Below are 20916 nucleotides of genomic sequence, written 5' to 3'. Positions count from 1 at the left end.
ATGATGATGATGATGATGGAGATGATGATGTTAGAAGAAAAGAAAATAGAGAAGAAAGGAAGCTCACAGATAATGATGCACACTTTGAATATATTTAAAAGATAACTTAAGGGGAACATTCACACAAAAATTCGGTCATCATTTATTCACCCTCATCTCATTCAAAATCTGCATACGACTCATTCTTCTGTGGATTCTTCTGTTCAGGTTTTGTGACTGTATAGTGGAAATCAATGAGGGTGAATGTTGTTTGATCACCAACATCACAGGCAGAGTTTCGTCCCTTCTGCTTGGGGGTGGCATGTACCAGCAAACAAGGGTACTGCATGCTTTGAGATTAGCGAATGAGAGTGCTTTATAGTTTTAAAATATGGTTTACTCAGTCTACCAATTAAAATATTAAAGGGCACATATTATGCAAAATCCACTTTTACAAGGTGTTTGGACATAATGTGTGTTGGCAGTGTGTGAACACAACCACCATCTGATGAAAACAATCCACCTGTTCCTTGATTTTTAATCCCCATTAAATCAAAGCAGTCTAAGCCCCGCCCACTTACAGTCCTGCATTACTATAGTTTCCACCCTCAGCAAGTTGTACTCTGTTCACTAGATACTATTGTCTCAGACTGTATTAATCTATTTTAACTGAAAGTGCTCACTGTCTGTTTGTTAGGAAGTGAGGAGCTATAGCTCATTTGCATTTAAAGGTACAGACGTTGCTCCCACCCAAATAGGGGCATTTTGGACATGCCATAATAAATGACCTGTGGGGTATTTTGAGCTGAAACCTCACAGACACATTCTGGGCACACCTGAGACTTATATTACATCTTGTAAAAAGGCCATAATATGTGCCCTTTAAGATTAGACCAATAAAATTTGTATTTCATTAATAGCTTAGACATTTGTACCCCCCCAGACTCCACCTATGACCAACATCCTTAAGAATCGGGGGGAACAATTCTATTGTGTTCTGCAGAAGAAAGTCATATGATCGGTAAGGTATAAGGGTAAGTATAGGATTAAAGACATTTTTTGGGGGGTGAATTTCATTTTTTTAAGGATTTGAAAGAGCAGGTAAACTGAGAGAAAGATTGCCAAATCAATGACAAATAGACAAACTGAGAGACAAACACAGAAAAACACAGTGGATTGATTGGATTTTGGGGTACATGATATTTATTTGATGATTTATATTTGCTAAATATGTGCATGTGTCGTTGTTACCAATTCTCTAAAACACAAGTCACTATCCCTAACCAGATTTAAACCTGGTTATTGGAGCTGTTGGTGTATTAAGCTTTTTGGCTCTGGTTTGCTCTAGTAGTCAAATCTCATTTGGCAGCGGTTTGAACACACACCAGTTTAGCAAAGCTGGAACTGCAATGGCTAATTGTTGTTCAATTGAAATCCCCCCAAATCTGCTTAATCTAAAAAAAATCTTTGCTTAATCTGGAAAAGCTCAGTCGTGATTTTGGGCTTCACAGCAAAATAAAGAGGTCGGGTCAGGCCAGGAACAGAAGGCATGGGATACGTACGTTCGGTAATGTGTCCTGATACTGAGAAAGCGAGGTGAGCTGGGACTCTGAGTGATACAGGGACAACCCTTTCCGAAGCGTCTTCAGATCTCCAACGTTCCCCTGCTGTGAAGGAAAGCATAAATTCAGTCAAACATAAATTGGACTAAAAGTTTATGGCACGTTTTGTCCAACAAGATAATCTTCACAGATGAAGGTGACTTTTATGAAGTCTAAATTTGTTTTTGTTTAATTTCTAGTAAACGCATTTAGACTTCAAAAATCATAAAAGTTGTGTTCATCTGTGAATATTAAACTGTTCAACAAAACCAGACTGATCTCATGGAAAGTCGTGTTATAGTCACGCAGAATTTGATTAATTTATTCGTGTCCATGGCACGAAATTCAGCTTTTTTCATGCCTTAAGCACAAATGTCTTTTTTGTGACACTCTTCTATAAATAGTTTCTAAATCTCTATAAATAGCTTCCCGTGCCCGCGGCACAACCCCCTATCGTGTCATTCTATGTAATGTTTTTTTCCTATTTTCTTACCATTGTCGCTTGGGGTTGGGGTTACAATCACTTTTTTTTTAGTTATCCTAACCCCAACTCCAGGCAAGAATAGTTTTAAAAGCAGAAGAAAAACATGTAGAAACCAATACATAAAAATACATCCTAACCCAAACCCCAAGCAACAATGATTTAAAAATAGGAAAAAACAATGAGAAAACAATAAAATGACATGAAAAATAGAGTTGTGCCACGGACACGAGAAACTATTTATAGAAATTTGTGCGAGTGTCACGAAAAAAAAACTGCATTTTGTGACATGGACACAAATAAATTGATCAAATTTTGCATGACTATAACACGACTTTCTGTGAGATAAAAACATGTAAGTGTCATAAACTTTTGTTAAACACATAGCTTAGTTTTTGTGTTAATCCAAAAGTCTATGGGAAAAATGAATGGGCCTTCTGTCGAGGGAACCAGTATCCCAACTTCCGGGTTGGCCTACACTGAAAAAAAAATATTCATTCAATTTACTCAATTTTTTAACCTCTTGAAAAGCACCCCCACTCTGGCCCGAACCATCAAAAGATCTACTTTCACTAAAAGGGTTGTTTTTACTAAACCATTTACAGTATAAGCATAACTGTGGTATCATTAAAGAAAGAAGACACTTTGAGCTTCATTTTCCAGGTTTCAAAATTATTTTAAGATAAAAATTAAAAAAGTTAGAGAGGCTAAAGTACATTGTAATAAAAAAATTAATATACTTTTTAATACTAAAAATCTTAATGATAAATATGTGTGTGAAACCTAGAAATGCAATGATGTCAAAGCCACAAGTCTGAAGAAGTTATATTTCACGTTTGATGTCAATTGGCACAAAAATGAGATTCTTGTAAGACTACTGCCTTTTCTAAGTGCCAGTCAGACCCAAAATAAAAGTCTATTGTTTACATGCATACACGTTCGTTCTTATTATTATTTATCCTTATGTAAGCGTATAAAATGCCGTTTCCACACCAGGAAATAAAACGTCACACAAAGATCGTTGGATTCATTATCTAACTGGCTACACGTTCTGTCTATCAATATTTTCCATGAAGTCATTGGAGGTACGGGCGAGCCAGATGACGTCACGATATTTGACAGCGCTGTGTGGATATTATGTATTATACTCCCGCCTACTTTTAGAAACAATGTTTGACCGCGGGTTAGAACGTGAGTGTAATCTCATATACAAGTGTTACGACGTACATAATCCTCAGATTCTATATTATATTCTATTACAAGACGTTCATGTGAAATCTGATGTAAACAATGGACAATATATCTATATTTCACGGATTATACGCATTTGTGGACAAAAATGGTCATTGGATGTATTTTATGGGTTATTCACACATCTGAAAAAGGTAAGGAGTCCCGTTTATATTTTGCATGTTGTCATCTGGACTTCTGTAACAAAATACTATATTTATCATGCTAGAGCATCTGTATCACAAAACAAAGACCATATACTGATGCTAAACCCTTAGACCTTTTAAACGATGTATAGTGAATGTTAATATTATTATTGTTTGTAGACAGTAAAAACTGACGTCTTTCCGCCCCCGAGCTAGTGTGCGTCGAGAGGTTAAGGTAAGTTGTGGCAATCAATTTATTTAAGCTACATTTAAACAAAAGTTTTTTATTTTATTTCATTTTATTTTACTATTTCTTTTTGTTTAAATGTAGCTTAAATAAATTGATTGCAACCACTTACCTTAAAAAATTGAGTAAATTGAATGAATCATTTTTTCAGTGTACAAACATATGTCATGACCCCTCTGGCACTTTATTGACGGTTGCATTGTTCCTTTATTCAAATTAATAGCAGTGCTCAATCTTGTTCCAGTATAACCAATATCTTTATGCATGTTGCCGACTTTAAAAGTACTAGCACAGTTCTAGTTTACCCAAAAACTCTGTCATCATTTACTCACCCTCATCTTGTTACATACAATTCTTTGTTCTGCTGAACACAAGGGAAGCTATTTTGAGCAATGTTTGTAACCAAACCATTTTGGGCACCTTTGACTTCCAATCTAGTATTTTTCCTACTATGGAAGTCAATGGTGCTCCTTTTTCCTGCTTTATTAAAAATATATTCCAGCAGAACATAGAAACGTATACATGTTGTTACAACAGGAGGGTGAGTAAATGAAGAGTTTGGTTCCAAAACGCAATAAATGCCATTTTTGAAAAAAATGAGTTACTGCCAAAATCAGTATTATATCAGGTCAGTATTTAACAGTAAATTCTTAATTTTACACGAAATCCAATATCCGCCGTGTTATTCTGTCATCTTTTGTTTCTTTTTTCCCAAAACGCAATAAATGCAAATAATCCTTTTTTACAGAATGCAATAAATACGCTCCACAAATTACAGAGCACCATTCCACGCAATGTAAACAAACAATTGCGGCGAGTTGAGTACACAGAGTCCTAGTTTTTCTCATCTACTTTGTACTTCGTGATCAACAAACAAACAAAAACAACCTGTGGTTTTCTGTGACGAGAAAGAAACGTAAGCCACCAACATCTAATAATTTACGTGAGAGGCACTCAGAGCCAGTTGCTTGTTCTCCCGACAGCATCAAGCTTCTCTCGTGCTAACACATTGACCCCAAGGGATCTTATAAAAAACTTTCCATTATTTTACTCAAAGTCAATGAGAATCGAGCAGGACCAAAACATTTTACAGCTGATCGCTGTGAAAAATGTTAAGCGACAACCTCAAGTATAACCGCAGCAATGACAGTGTTCTTAATATGACAAAGTAAGTGTTTTGATTAATGCCATTAATGTTTATTTTTTTATCAGTGTGTACAACTGTTCAACTAAATGAATATTAAAAGGCAAAGATTAATGCACATTTATACGGATCCAATAGATTTATAGAATTTTGAAAAAAAAACTTGTCATGGATTTACTGCATTTTGTGGAAAAAATAATCAGTTTTTACAATAAATCTTTGAAAATCAAGTTATGGATTTGAATTTTTAATGTTATTATAACCTAAAGATGCCATGTGAAAGTTTGTAACAGAAAATAGTGGTTTTCATCTTGTCACCTTCTTGGTATAGAAAACACGTTTTTACCGAAATTTGTCAAAATGGATTTATTGCGCTTTGGAACCAAACTCTTCCAATGATGACGGAACATTGATTTTTGGGTAAACTATCCCTTTAACACAGCTTGAGTTAATAAAGATGCCTCCCTTAGCAAACAGCACCAATAAAAATGTAATACAAGGCTGATCCTGTGGCAAATCCCTTTTTATCCGAAGAACATAAACCAGCGAAAATAAAAGTTCTCCAGACTTTGATAATGTTACTCAGCAGACACTAAACAAATGACCTGAGAGATCCTGAAACCTTATAGGCACAAACCTGAAAAACAACTGTAATACAGATCTGGCTCCAGCAGAATATGCCGCATTCAACATATCTGACATGCAGACAAAAAACCTTGCAAAAACAGAGAGAGACGGCACAAAAATAACTAGATCATTTCCTGACTGCCGATTAGAGAGAGGGCAAAGGTAAAAGAAAGCAAAGGTAATATCAGATACGCTTCATAAATAATGACCTTAGAAATTCAGCCAAACAGCACCTGTTCTCAAAACTCGAACTGCTATGTGTTTAAGTGTGACGAAATACCATCAAAACCTCACAAAAGGTCACAATCTTCCCTATTTGTATTCCATAACAGACATGAGGTTGAATACATTTCCTCCATATTTACAGCATGTGTTTGTGATTATGGTAAAATTCTCCTTTTCTCCAATACAGCTCATTGCTATTGTGTGTTGTTGTTGTTTTTATTCAGGGATTGCTGAGCTAAGTGAGGTTATGACCCTTTTTCGGGAAAATAGGAATTGCTACACAAGTTTAAGTGCTGTGTCTGTAAGTTACGCAACAGTCCTTCATGTAGTGAATGGAAATAAATCACTATAGCGCACCTGACTTTCCACCCGCAGCTTCCTATGAGAATTGTAAAGTTTGTTAGGCGATGAAAGATGCTTGATGAGCTGTTCTGGGTGGTTTCTATGTGCTTGTTTACCGTCCCAGATCATAAGATACCATCAGTACTGTAAGTCTCAATGATATTTTGATCTCTAGAGATGGTTGAGTGCAAGTCTATTGGATTTAATCGTCTCCCAGATGAAAATCATAAAAGTAATAGCTTATGCTTGCCTTGGTGAAAGCTGGTATGAAAAAAGTCTTTATTACAGAACAAAACAATTTGATCAAAAGACACATATGCAATTTTAATGAAATGCATTCCCTTTTGCTCCCCTCTGTGTTTTACTAAGCACGCAAAACTGAACACGGGTTTGACCCCAAAAGTAAAATCTTTGGCATGGTTTACTGTCCCTGCAGGTAATAACATTCCTTTCCTTTTAAGACTAAAGGCACATTATGCTTAACACACAAATGCAAGATTTTACTACCTGTGTGAGAAATAAGTGACAGTGTTATTGCTAAATGACTTTATCGCATTGTCATGTAGTCCAACCGCCAAAAATCCATGCAATAAATAAAACTAGACATTGCCTGTAGTGGAAAGAATGGCCTTTGATCAGCCATCAGTCATTAGTCACATTATAATACCCTTTATAACCAAAATGGGTGCATAATCTGGGATATCTTTGCTAAAAGATTTCTGTCATGCTCATCTTTGGAGGCAATAAAAAGAAAGTGAGATTCAATCCATCATCAGTGAAAGAAAATATGATGAAATAATATTAAAATATCACAAACGGACATATCCAATTAAATGTATATCACCACTGCTATAAATGACAGCTTTTGCAAGTTTTATCACTGTCTATATAGCTGAACGCAGAGAAATGGGAAATGAAAGCCGTCTGAGCCAGAAAATTATTAGTGACGGAGATGAGTCTTTGTCTCATATAACTGTCTGAGCTCCAGGGCCTTTCTTTAAAGCTATGACAGTGTCATAATACAAAAATCAGAGGCTCGTTTTAGCATTAAGCTTTGAGATTCAGTTTGCAAGCATCTGTGCATTTAATTTCCAGTCTATACTTCTATTATTGACTGATGAACGTTGTGTGTGACTTGAAATTCAAAGCTTTGTAGTCAGGTTTGAAAATTCAGCCCCCATCTGGAGCCAAAGCCCAATCCCACATGTCCACTTTCATTTTTAATTCGCAATATTGCTGATGGTGTGCTGTGTAAGGTGCTTTAAAAATCAGCACTTTATAAAAATCCACTGGCACACTAATAAATTGCCACATTGCAACAAATGGTCAAGAAACACGTCCAAAGAAGAAAATACTGGGGATGGTTGCATAAAAAGCATTACAAGGCAAAATCACATTTAAAGTGGAGCAGATCAATGCAGCGCTTTTAAAGCATTTGTTAGTGAGAAAAATCATGGTTTTTTTACATTACACTGTAAAACATTTTAAGCTGGTTAAACATAGTAATGAAAGTTTACCCGCTGCCAAAAATATCAGGGTTTCCCGCAGCACTTTGCAGTTCGGGAGGCCTGCCTAACCCTACAGTCACATTAGCTACAAAAGTGAGCGACACCGAGCGACACGCACTCGCTTGATGGGCGTTCCTTGGCTTGTATCAAAAGTCACTTGAGAGGTATTGTTAAGTTGCAAGAATGGTGTTTATGGATTTAAAAGTATTTATTTCTCGATAAAAGTAACAAAATATATGAGATAAAATGCCAAACTTATCAGATGTATACAGAAATACATCTTGAATTATTTTCTCCGACTCGGCCACAGACCTACGTCACGCTGCCCCTTTACTCTGATTGGCAGTCGCTTTGTCGCATCGCTCAGTATTTGCATAAAATAGCCTGCTTGTCTATTTTGGCCCCACCTTACTCGCGCAGCGGCGAGCTCGTCGCTTGTTGCTGGCAAACGACCACTCCCATTGAAAATGAATGGTAGCCTGTCGCTCCGTCTCTTATAGCTAATGTGACTGGGGGATAAGCTGGGAAACACTACCGCCTTAACTAGGTCATCCAAAAAAAAGGCCATCAAGTGCATCTCGGAGAATAGCGGGTACGCACTTCACACAGCGAGCGGGCACGCACGCCACACGGCCAAATGAAAGAAAGACGTGGTCCGTCACTGTCTGGAGGATAACTAGTAGCCAGTTGATAAAACATCTCGGAGATTAGCAAAGACACACTTCACACTGCTAGCGTGCACGCGCTCCACAAGGCCAAGATGGTCCGTCAACTGTCTGGAGGATAGCCAGTTGATAAAACTCGTGTCTAACTGTAGTGGACTTATATTTTGGGTTTATTTAAAGCAACACTAAAGACTTATTGCTCTTTGCTCCCCCTACAGGTTAGAAGCGTAATTGTTCATTACCACTGTCGTAAATACTGCAGCATAACTTGCTCTGATTGGATTGTAGGTCTGCCGTAAAGCAAGTTTTTGTAGTTTTCACTCGAACTACAGGACCACTACCCGACGGTTGGAAACTTCTTTAGTGTGGTTTTGGCCAATAGACGGCTGCAAAGCGAATGTGAAAGTGCCATTCACCCTGTTTTGAGTGGATGAACCACTGAAACTTTTTTGGAAACGTTATTTTAAGGTAAAAAAAAACTCTTTGGTGTTGCTTTAAGCCTGTTATTGTATTAGCCTATAGTTCTTGCAAATTTAAAGTAAGTTGTGATTTTTGTTGTTTGAGCAACCTGCTAGCTAGGTGCCTGTTGATTCAATATAATTGTTGAGCGCTCTTGCTCACGTTATTTATGTGCATTATTTACATGCTGCAGTAGTTACACTCCTTTAAGATAATGTAATTAATAGTGGGAAATAATCGTTTTTTACAATCTATCATCGTTCGCCAGATGTTCTATAAATCTGCTTCAGTTTGTGTTTATTAACCCTTTAGTTTCAGTATGTTTCTAGTATGTGTTCATTTTCTGTCATAGTTTCTTCAAAATTAAGTTTTATTTGAGTGTTTTAAATAAAAAATATTTAGATTTTCATTATGAAAGATTGGAATAGCTAGGAAAAATCTGAATGTGTGTTCATATTGTTCATATTGGACATATGTAACTCGGATGGCTTGAGAGTGAGTAAATCTTGGGGTAATTTTCATTTTCTGACGAATTATCCCTTTAATGAGGCTATCATGTTTTACAGTGTGCCTTTTATATTACAAAAGGACTACAACGTTACACCCTCGACTCTCACCTGAGATAACAGCTGTTTGTTGTCATCCTCTAAAATCCGGACTTTAGTCTCTAGTTGGTGAATGTAGTTTGAAGAAGAATCTGTGTCAAAGAAAAAATACAGAAATTAGTTATAAGGTTAAAAGCAGTTTGCATTAGACCTATCAGGTATATTTACACATTATCAACAAACTTAATATATTTGAATTTGTTTATATAATAAAAACATCCATAGTTTTGTGTTGTTGCTTTTCCTTGACTTATAATCTATAACATTTTTATTGCCTTGTACTATAAAACTTTCTCCAAGCTTTTTTATGCTATCAAGTGATTTTTGCTGTGCATTTATTTGCTGATCCTGGTATTCCGAGTCATTTTTAAATCAAGATGTTTTCTATTAAGCACTGACACACAATACCATATCCCAGAGTGCATTGCAAGTACATTGAGTTAAATAAAAGACATCTGTCAAAGCATAAGTATTCTCTAGTAAAGGAGGAGCAGTTGGCACAGTTCTCCTACACGACCACACAAAAGAATCTATAATACTCTTGAAAACCTCTTTTAAACAACAAAGAATTTTTTTAAAGCTGCTTGTACTTAAACCAACGGACGTCATAGAAACTACACACACAGCACGACTAAACAAACTGATTTCAAGTCTGTAAAGTGAAAGGTAATGGATCAGATTGCGGAGACATTACTAAAGTAACCCCCCGTATGTGTGATGATAGGCTGCATTCCCAGCATACCTTTCATAACCTCTGGGTGATGGTGAGTGTGCTATCCTGAAGGCATACAAGTGTTTCCCAGTGGTTCTCAAACTGGGGGCCGTGGTCCCCGGGGGGTGCGAGATGGTGCCGGGGGGCTCCAGTTAAGACATTTTATAAAAAACATTAATTTATCATGTATTTTGTGTAATTCAACCTCAGAAACAAAGGCTACTAACAAACAGCACTATGTTGTATAATTTATTATTTTTTGTTTAATTAAAATTTTAAGTTTTAGTATGTTTTATGTTATACATTTTTTTGGATGGGCGTAAAGGGAACCACAGGTCTATGCAATTTTACAAATTACAAGCCAAACTCTAAATATCTCTTACATACGCAAAACCCCAAATTAAAGAGGGCATAACATACTTATTTAATCATAACAAATATAGAGTAAATGTATTAACCGAGAAAATAAAGGTGCTTCATGATGCCATATGTAGCAATATGAAGACATTGCTAAAAAACAACTTATTTGGTGTATTTGGTGTAATACAATGTGTTTGCCTGGTTTATGGTTAAAAAGACATTATTTTCCATATACTGTACATTTTTGTAGCTCTAGATTTCACTCTCTTCCTGAAACGCACAGATTTGAAAAGCTCTGTGTCCCTGACTGGCCAGCTAATCTGTACATTGTGATTGGTCTGAATGCCTCTGACGTCAGCTGGAAATGTGACGGTCCTTACCATGTTTGAAAAATTCGCTCACAATGCAAAGCTAACAGGAGTTAACTTACAGGCTATGAGTCCAAAGCAGGAGGAATTATGATAATGCCGGTCTTGTCTACATCACCATCATCCGTGTGTTAGTTGAAGTCAAAGAAAAGAGATTTACGTTGGAGATTATAACTAGCGTCATCGTTTACTTTGGGGTTTGTACCTTTTGCATATCATTAACATGTACTAATACCACTGATCTATATAAATGACTGGATTGCGCATGACGTCACAACTGTGAAGCCACCGCGCCGCCATGTTGGTATACCCAAACATTCCATAAAATCAATGGACGCGATCAGATTTTAATGATAAAACATCACTTTACAAGTCTTCGTTTTTATATCTGAAGTTACTCTGTACATTATTACAACACAAACGTCCTAAGCATGTACATAGTTATTTACTGAAAGTTGTACATTTTAGTTTTTAATCAGTTATTATACATTCATCTTCATTACAGTATCAGATCAGCAGACAGACCGCAGCATTTAGTATTAATGACAAACGTGCTCATTCTGAAATCTATATAAATAATCATACTTTGTACTGTATTTTCATGCAATAATTTGCTGGTTTTATGTTATCTAAACTTACAAGTTACCTAAACTTATTTAGAGAAATAACTCTGACCGTGTAGCTGAATGTCAAAAAAACTTTATTTATACCCGTGTCATTAACAGAACGCAGCAGACACACTCACCTTAACGGTTTTTTATAAATCCATTTTCCTGCCCGATTAAAACATAAACATTGAAAATAACACCAGAATTAAGAGTTAATTTACGTACACATATCCTAAAAATAATCTTGCGTGACTGATACGCTGTAAAGCGGGTGAATTTAAAACATGACTTTGAATGGAAGTCAATGACACCCTCTGCCGGTTGGGTATACCAAGATGGCGGCTCGAACTCTGCGCTGGCATCATCTCACGCTGTTACGTTAAGCGTTCTATGCGCAATCCAGTCATTTATATAGATCAGTGACTAATACACACTTACACACCAAAGGAAATGTAAAATCGTGAATAATCAGACCATTGGTGCTCTTTAAAAGAGTTTTTTTTTGCAATGAAAGAAATGGTACTTATACAAACCTTTGACTGAATAAAAAAAGTTATTTTGGTGTTGCTGCTTTAAGGGGGTCGCACACCAGACGCGCAGCTCAGCGACGTTCTAAAAAAAATGTAACACATTGTTTTCGTTGAGTATACGCACACCGGCGCCAACAGGTGGCGCCTGTCCGCAACGCCCAGCTTTGACTCAGGAAGTTGCTCAAATCCCTGTCGCACCACAGAGCGCCACTCACATAGTTTAACATTAAATAACATCATATTTGTCACAAATCATTAACATTGGCTGCTAACGTATATTTTGCATTTTGAAGTAGACGCTATCTGACTAAGCTCGTGCTATGTAATGTGCACTTCCGGTTTACGATACCTCAGAGTTGTCCTAGACACAACTCAACGTGGTGCGACGCTAAGCTGCGCGTCCGGTGTGCGACCCCCTTTAGAGTGCACGGTAATCTTGTACCACCCTAACACAGTTTATCTGGGGATGACTGGTATGTAGCAAAGAAACAAACAAACAAATAAAAAAATTGAGAGATGAAAGATGCAGTGCAGCAATATGAAGATACAACCATTTTGGGAATTAGTTGCCTGGGACACATTTACAGTCAACTGCACAGAAATTGTTAAAGTCCCCATGAAATCAAAACTGATAAGTCTTATTTTTTAATGGAATATTGAAGTGTTCATTATAAACAATTTATCCATGTTTAATTATGTGTATAATTTTTAATCAAAATCTGAAAATGTATTGAAAATGCGATCCTTCTCTGATGACGTCAGCTAGATGGCTTGGGGGGAACCAAAGTCCTTATAAGGAAGTCGCGTCAATCTGCCGCCATATTTGCAACGCCTCCCAGGTCTTGTTAGAATGAGACAAACAAGACCTGTAGATTCTGCGCATGTGCAAAATCCCTCTCCCAGCGGATTCCGGTTGACGATTGGCTCTTTTTACTGGGAGGCAATCTACCCTATTTATATCAATACCACTGACGCATCTTGTTAATATTAAATATCTTTGGTGGAACATCCGTTAACCCCGTCCCCTCTAGCTGTCAGTCTGCTGCGAGTTCCATTTCTGAATGAAACATTTCATATCCAATCAACACACAGCGGAAAACACAAGTCACACCTACTATTTTCTTCATGTGATATTTCATTTCACTCAGAAATACATCACAATACGGAAGTAAAGTCAATCGCGACTTCCTGTTCACAGGGACTTTAAACCATAATAAATGCCAAGATTGGCCAATAAAGATCAAGGCCAGATAGATTTGTAGTAAATCATATTCCCTGCATCTTTTTTATACTTGTGAAAAACTAAATTAAATAATGTCATTTGTCATTACCAGTAAATGAGTATAATATAAATTCTGAAAGACAGACGATGACGATATGGGTTCGATTAAGGAGGAATGACTAAAGAAATTTGTTTTTTGGAAGCATGCGTACACTCACGTACGCACAGTGTGTGACATAACAACGGTGTGAGGAATCTGTGATGGGTGGAGGAGACAGATAAGAGCCGTTTGATGACATCAACATTTCTTGCTTTCATTTCCTCTCAACAGCAGTTAACATCACATTTGTCACGGCTGTTTCTACCCAAACTATTCCGGTCAGATCTTTAGAAGGAGAGAATAACATGCGTGAGACGTCCGGCTGAGAGCATCAGTGAAGGATGGGCCGCCTGACCCTTTGAAACAAAAAATCAAAGGTTCCTCTTCAGTATCCTTTGACCCTAAAACCAACAAACCATGTAGGGTGAACCGATCCTCATTGTTCACCCAATCACCCAGCTTATAAAATGTTCAAATTTTTAAAAATTATGATCGCCAATTTTTTTTTACCACCAGGTGTCACTGCAGTCTCCTGCTTGCTTAAAGTAAAAGTCTGATAAACCATATGACAACAAACAAATGGCCACTCTAGTATCTTTCATTTCACTTTTTTGAATACAATACAGTACATGCACAGAGTGATGTAATCGCAACTCCAAAATAACTTGAATGGCACGGATACAAGAATGTGGACACAGCTGATCCATAATGGGCCAGAGCAGTAGGGAGAGGTCCTGCTTAGTAAATGCTCTTTACATTTCCTGTGACCCTTTAATCTAACTACAGTAAATCTGATCACCTGACACACAGCCAAGCTGATTAGCTAAGCTGTCTGCAAAGCCTGGCCGGTTTTGCCATGTATCCCCCTCTCCTGATCTTGCCTCCCTCGTCCCACCTCCGACATTCCCATGAGTCCCATCCACAGACAGGAGAACGAAAGAGCGGAACGTTACACTCCCTCCACCAGCCCCATTCACAGTCGGAGACCATCTTTTATCTCCGCAGGACTGCAATGCAGCGGGAACTCTTTGTTAGTGTGAGAGAAAATACTTTTCTACACCCCTTACTGGGGTTTTGTTGGCTATCCCACAGGAATGAAGGTATACGCCCCGATACGAATACAACCGTTATCAATGTCAAGGATTAACCGCAAACTGTACAAATGTATTACCATTTGATCTCGGGAAAACAAGGGGATTATAAAAGGAACAAGCTTCTTTTAACCCACATGTACATGCTTTCAAACACAAAAAGGTGTACAACAGGATAAAATACACTCCAGCAGGTTATAAGACAGATATGAAAGGCCAAGACAATAAATTGAGGCAAGCCACCGCCCTTGCCCACCTCTAGCGGACCATGCTACATATCTCAGCTCAATCGGATATTCTCAGCAGGTTTTTAGGAACGTTGTGGGCTTACCAACAGAGCACAGAAACTTTTTTCAACTTTAACAAGCTGTCCTACTGTGTCATTTTAGAAACGGAGAGAAACACGTGTTAGAGTCGACCCCAGATCTGTTCTGGCACGGCCGTTCTCGTCTTAGGGTGCGCTTGATTTAATTGTAGAGACACTGTAATGTTGGATAGCCTAAGAGAAATTCTCCCTGTCTTATTTTATCTTGTCATGACAGTGACACTTGCACTTGCACTGCACTGTCGTTTTTCCCCTTTTTAAAATAAACGAGCCAGCTTGCAACATTCTCATTTTTGTTCCATCTTTTCCGGTAGTGATGATTTTTTATGGCTGATTCGATTGCCTATTTTTTACAAGCAAATGGGCCAAGTCAAATACCAATTTCCAATTTTTTATGTAAAGGCCCAATGAAATCGAATTTAAATATTTTTCGTTTTAGTAATAATAAGTTAGGCATAAGGATATATATAAATTGGTAAGGCCCAAAATGTTGACAAAATTCACATACAGAAGATAAGCATTCAAAACAGTTTGACACGTGTGCTAAAAAGTCTAGATTTTTTTTTATAAAATGTTCTATTTAAATCAAATTCTTTCTAGACGCTGAAGTGTCCCGCCCCCTACATTGCACAGAACCTCTGCCTGAAATCACAATGATGGCTGAGATGACACACTTTTTAATACATTTACTAGTACTTAGTGGACTATGTAAGGGATAAGAGATGCTGCACGTTCCAAGGAACTTTCTGGGGTCTTTAACAGCAGCTATGCAGCGGATACCATTGGTCCGCACAAACTTACAAATGCGCTGTATTGGGCATACAAAGAAATAGGACGACAAAGAAATGCCATCGAGACTTTTCTCGAGACAGTTTCCTTCAGAGGCACATTCATTTAACAGCTTTTTGTCCATAACATCCGGATCAACCAAAATAAAAAAAGCATCTGGATCCGATTTATGGTCGATTGATGCATCTCTAATTTTCGCCGTTATTCGTATCCTATCTTGTTTCAAAGTTTCAAAACAGAAACACCCGCAACAGGTCCCATCCATTGACCAATCGGCTATCCTAACCTTAACCACGCTGTGATGACCTCGCGTGATGACCAAAAAGCTTTTATTGTTTTTGTGAAGCAGATTGCAGTAGGTTTTTGAAACTCCCGTTTATGGGAAGTTGAGACCCCCCCAAAAAAACAAAAACTCTTCGGATCTACATGATTCACGTGGATGACCTTTTTCAATTCAAAACGTCGATTTTCACAGAAAAGCGACAAGTTTGCAGGTATGAATAAAATACAGTAACTTTCATTAAAAGTTTATTAGGCCAAAAAAAATTATTACAATGATTTACAAATCATTTGTAAATTTAATTGAAAAGGTTACAATCTAGCCATTACAGACAAAGAGAAAAACAAAACAATGCCTGAGTTAAATATAAGTGGACATCAAAGATGGATTACTCTGCAAGGACTTTGATCTCCAGCACACATTGGTTACATAAGGTATGTAACTTTTGTGATTGCTGGCAACAATAAAGCTATTACGGTAACTCTACCAGGCATAGATGAGGCGTTTTTGCTATCATAATCCTTGATTTTGACATGCCACCCAGGCAGGTTAACTTCTGGAATTCATAAAAAGCTCATTAGCTTTTCCAGTTGACCTCACATTCAATTTATACATAACGTAACTCTATAATAACATCTCTACACCCCCTCCTTCCATGGGTTCATAGTCCCCGAGCAGCATAGGGAAATAAGCTTTGGTAAGACTGAGGCCCAGAACTGATTTCAATTACTGCAAGATGTGAAAGTGGAGCTGGGCAAACAGTGCAGTATTGTTCCTCACCACTTTGCTCCATATTGCTGGTGTTAAGCATTTCTCTATGAAACCTGATGATGGTTTACATTCGGGGGCCTGGATACAGTTCACCCCGCAACTAGAGCATTGATTCCCTGCAGCTCTATTCCTGGACTACAATGGATTGTTAGATTAAAAGTAAGTTTACTTCCGCGGCGAGTTGATGTGGACTGAGTGCATTCTGCCCACTTCTGACAAACGCAGACATGGTTTTATGTTTTAGTATTCTTACCAAACCGGTTACATATTGTACTTATACATACTTATTGTAAAAATAAGGAATATATGAGGAGCTTAGATGCAAAAGCCGCTAAACGCCACCTCCGTCAAAAATTAGATAATGATAACAATCTCCTGAACTCCAAACTGAATGTCAGAATGGGAAAGAAAGGTGATTTAAGCAATTTTAAGCGTGGCATGGTTGTTGTTGCCAGATGGGCCGGTCTGAGTATTTCACAATCTGCTCAGTTACTGGGATTTTCACGCACAACCATTTCTAGAGTTTACAAAGAATGGTATGAAAAGGGAAAAATGCCTTGTTGATGCTAGAGGTCAGAGGAGAATGGGCCGACTGATTCAAGCTGATAGAAGAGCAACTTTGACTGAAATAACCCCTTGTTACAACCGAGGTATGCAGCAAAGCATTTGTGAAGCCACAACACGCACAACCTTGAGGTGGATGGGCTACAACAGCAGAAGACCGCGCCGGGTACCACTCATCTCTACTACAAATAGGAAAAAGAGGCTACAATTTGCACAAGCTCACCAAAATTGGACAGTTGAAGACCGTTCCCTGGATGTGCATCCCACAAATCTCCATCAACTGCAAGATGCTATCCTATCAATATGGGCCACATTTCTAAAGAATGCTTTCAGCACCTTGTTGAATCAATGCCACGTAGAATTAAGGCAGTTTTGAAGGCAAAAGGGGGCGCTTACAGCTGTGGTTTCTTTAAATGTCACTTCAAAATGTCATTCAAACATTTTTAAATACGTCTTGGGCTTCTATCTGCGCTGCCATTTGGCAATATGACATTTACAGAAATCTCATAATCAGTGACATCACATGACCTCAGGATCACATGTCCTATTATGGCCATATAAGAATTTTTTCAAAAGATACAGTGTTCTGTTGGTCTAATAAACTACACTCTTAACCATAAATGAGACAAGATTCTGAGAAAATACTCCCTATCTCTGTTTGAAAAGTATGAGTAGAATAAAAATGTAATCTCAACAATGAATCCGAGCAAACCTAAGCAAAGTACAGAGCGACTCCGTCTATAAAGCAATCATTAATGACAAAGCCTACAATAAAACAGTCTGCTTCCTGTAAAACAACCTTGGCACTAGGAGACAGAGTCAGGAAGCTTTGGAGCAGGTATCCAGTTCAGATTGCACAAGCTCAACAATAACACGAGATGTGCTGATTTTACTCATTAACTGTTATGAAAGAGGCTCATGTCCTGGGCCTGTGGGTACGTCTGCAGCACTGCTGTCACACAGAAGTGCCTGACGTGAGATGCAATGACAGCATGAGACTACAAGTAAAGCACAGTAAAGCAAGACAAATACTAATGTCAGAGCATATTACTTTAATCCAACGGTTGGGTTTGTCCATATTTTAAACATGGTTTGAACCATCCCAGCATTTACTACGTGCATTTTAGTGTGGATGCTACAGAAAAATCAAGATGCAGATCACAAGCTTTTGAAACACACCCTTGGTGATCTCCCTAGTAATACAACATATTATTTCAGCTATGACATATCATGTTCAAGGAAACACCGGGATGCATTGTGTACATGTGTCAGTGACAGAGTGTGTGCTTACATGACATGCCCCACGGGTGCATCTGAATGTCAACAAATGCTTTTCCTGTAACCTCAACGGGGTCCGCGGCCTAAACCACCAAACGCAGACAGAAGAGGGAGGCGTGAGGTGCAGAAAGCAAAAAAACAGAGTGAAAAATCAGAAAAATACAAAACAGCAGGGAGGGAAAGGGAGAACGAGCATGCATGTGTCCTTCTGCACGTGGCTTTGGGTGGAAACGCCACTGTCACTGTTAATCTGTGCTTGCGGTGCAGAGAAAAGGGGGGGGCGTCATCTGGCAACAGGGACATGAGTCAGTGCCCCCCATCGCTTGTACAAACATCATGCACGCTGTCTTGGAAACCACGGCCATTGTGAACAACATATATCTTTTGATCCTTAGCGGTGCTACACGATGGTCCATGCATTCTTAACCACAGAGGAAATCAAATTTGGATTAGTTATTGAGAAGAAATGTATTATTATTAATAAGGTAATAATAAACCATTCCATTCTGGGGACAAATCCTAAGGTTGTAAATGGACAAGTAAAACAAATAAAGTCACATACCTTCTATGTAGGTATCAGAGAACACCAGCAAACCAGCACCAAAACACAACATATGCTGGTCTTGCTGGTATGCTGGTTTTTCCACTATAAAACTATAAAAAATGCTGGGTTATTTTCAACCCAGTGTTGTGTCAAAAAGGAATGAACCCAGCCCGTTGGATTGCAATTTAACTTATGCTGGGTTGTTTCAACCTAAAAAGCTGGGTTGTTTTAATCCATGTTTGGGTCAAATTTAAACATGTCCTGGGTTAATTTAACCCAGTTGGGCTTATCTTTTTTTAACCGCATGCAGGGTTTGCATAAGAAGGAGGAAACAGTTGTGTTTGAGGCTCACAATACTTCGTTACCATGGAAAAAACTCGTATTATTCATCTATGCTAAATACAGTTTTACATTCTACCGTACCTTTAAAGCCTCTTTACACCAAAATGATAAGTTTAAAAGGGATACTACACTTTTTTTTTAAAAAAAATGCTAATTTTCCAGCTTCCCTAGAGTTTAACATTTGAATTTTACCGTTTTGGAATCCATTTTAGCCACTTTTAGCATAGCTTAGCATAATCCATTGAATCTGATTGGACCATTGGCATCGCGCTAAAAAAATAACCAAAGAGTTTTGATATTTTTCTTATTTAAAACTTGACTCTTTTGTAGTTACATCGTGTGATAAGACCAACGGAAAATTAAACGATGCGATTTTCTAGGCAGATATGGCTAGGAACTATACTCTCATTCTGGCGTAATAATCAAGGACTTTGCTGCTGTACCATGGCTGCACCAGGTGTAGTGATATTACGAAAATAGTCCCCTTGGTTACTTTCAAAAGCACTTTAACGTCCACATCAATGGACAATAACATTATCTTTATTTTAAACTTGCGCGTGGCAGTTTTATATTTTAAATGAACAAGGTCTTTAAATTCAAATGGATTTTTATTCGCCTTGGAATGTTTAACGTTTGTCAGTCATATTTTTCCGTTGCATCATTTCCGCTATAATTGCGGACTTCGCTATTCTTTTACATTTCAAACTATTTCTAATACTTTATAACTATCATAAAAAGGCCAATATAAAATTTTATCTGTGACTCAACCCAGGTCTTCCTTTTTGATCAAACACAAAACTAGCAAAGATAAAATACTGAGCAAAAAAATCTCACACATATAAGACAAATACCCTATTTTTAGTGCCATTATCATGTATAATAATGAAATTATGAATCTCTTTATTTAAAAGGCACATTTCTATGTCTACTGTATGTCACAAATTTATTTTTAAAATAATCTATATGTTGCACTGGTAGAAAGCGCAAAACTCCATTAGAAAGCAACTAAACACCAGCAGGCAATAAAATTAACATAAAAACAACATAAAATCCCGCAGAACAGCTTTTTACAGATTTCTCTGCTTGTTGACCTTGTAGTGCAGAACAGCTCATGCTGAGCGTCTAATAAATGAGTTTTACACTGTCGCAGGACAGAAGTCACTTTAAATGCACAGTTACTAATACTTTTCAGATGGACTATAGCCATTGTGCCCACTGTGTTTTTTTCTAGCAGGCTCTGAATGCTGTAATCATCTTATATCTGAAATCTGTAGATTAGCAGAGGAGCATATGTTCTCTCTCCTATTGAATTTATCTCTGTCTCTCTCTCTCTCTCTCTCTCTCTCTCTCTCTCTCTCTCTCTCTCTCTCTCTCTCTCTCTCTTCTGGACCCATCTTGTTGTTTTGCTCTTTTCCCATCTCCAACTCAATATTTGCCTTTTAAAGAGGTGTAAATTGTCCGGAGGTCATCTGTTTTGTTAAACAAACTCATAACAGTGAATCAAGCTGTGTGCTCTCTGTAAAGACTGTCTGTTTACTGCCAGCTAATTGTCACTACAAGTTTTGCGATCGAAAAATACACAACCTAAACGTGCCTATGAATGGGCCATTGGTCATTTATCTTAAGGCTACACAGAGGAGGAAAGCTCTTAATGGTGGTGAAGTAAAGCAGGGCATGTCTCCAGACGGCACTCCGGGGAGGAGCCAACACAATATCTGCTGACACCTCATTTCCCATGACTATGAATGGAGAAGATGCTCAGAATGGAGTACT

The 20916-nt window shown here is 37.9% G+C and overlaps 1 protein-coding gene across 1 annotated transcript in view; it reads right to left on the bottom strand.

The window, feature by feature from the left end:
- ccdc85ca (coiled-coil domain containing 85C, a) overlaps nt 1–20916 on the bottom strand; it is a 53702-nt gene that overhangs the window by 13831 nt on the left and 18955 nt on the right. Inside the window, exons 2-3 of the mRNA XM_055172554.2 lie at nt 9272–9351; nt 1542–1646 (exon numbers count right to left, since the gene is read on the bottom strand). Of these exons, the coding sequence (XP_055028529.2) occupies nt 1542–1646; nt 9272–9351 (185 nt within the window). The remainder of the gene's footprint in view (nt 1–1541; nt 1647–9271; nt 9352–20916) is intronic.

Source organism: Misgurnus anguillicaudatus, chromosome 7 (assembly GCF_027580225.2).
Source record: "Misgurnus anguillicaudatus chromosome 7, ASM2758022v2, whole genome shotgun sequence".
Lineage (NCBI taxonomy): Eukaryota > Metazoa > Chordata > Actinopteri > Cypriniformes > Cobitidae > Misgurnus > Misgurnus anguillicaudatus.
The sequence above is the reverse complement of the archived record's forward strand: the minus strand, read 5'-3'. Positions and strand labels throughout refer to the sequence as shown.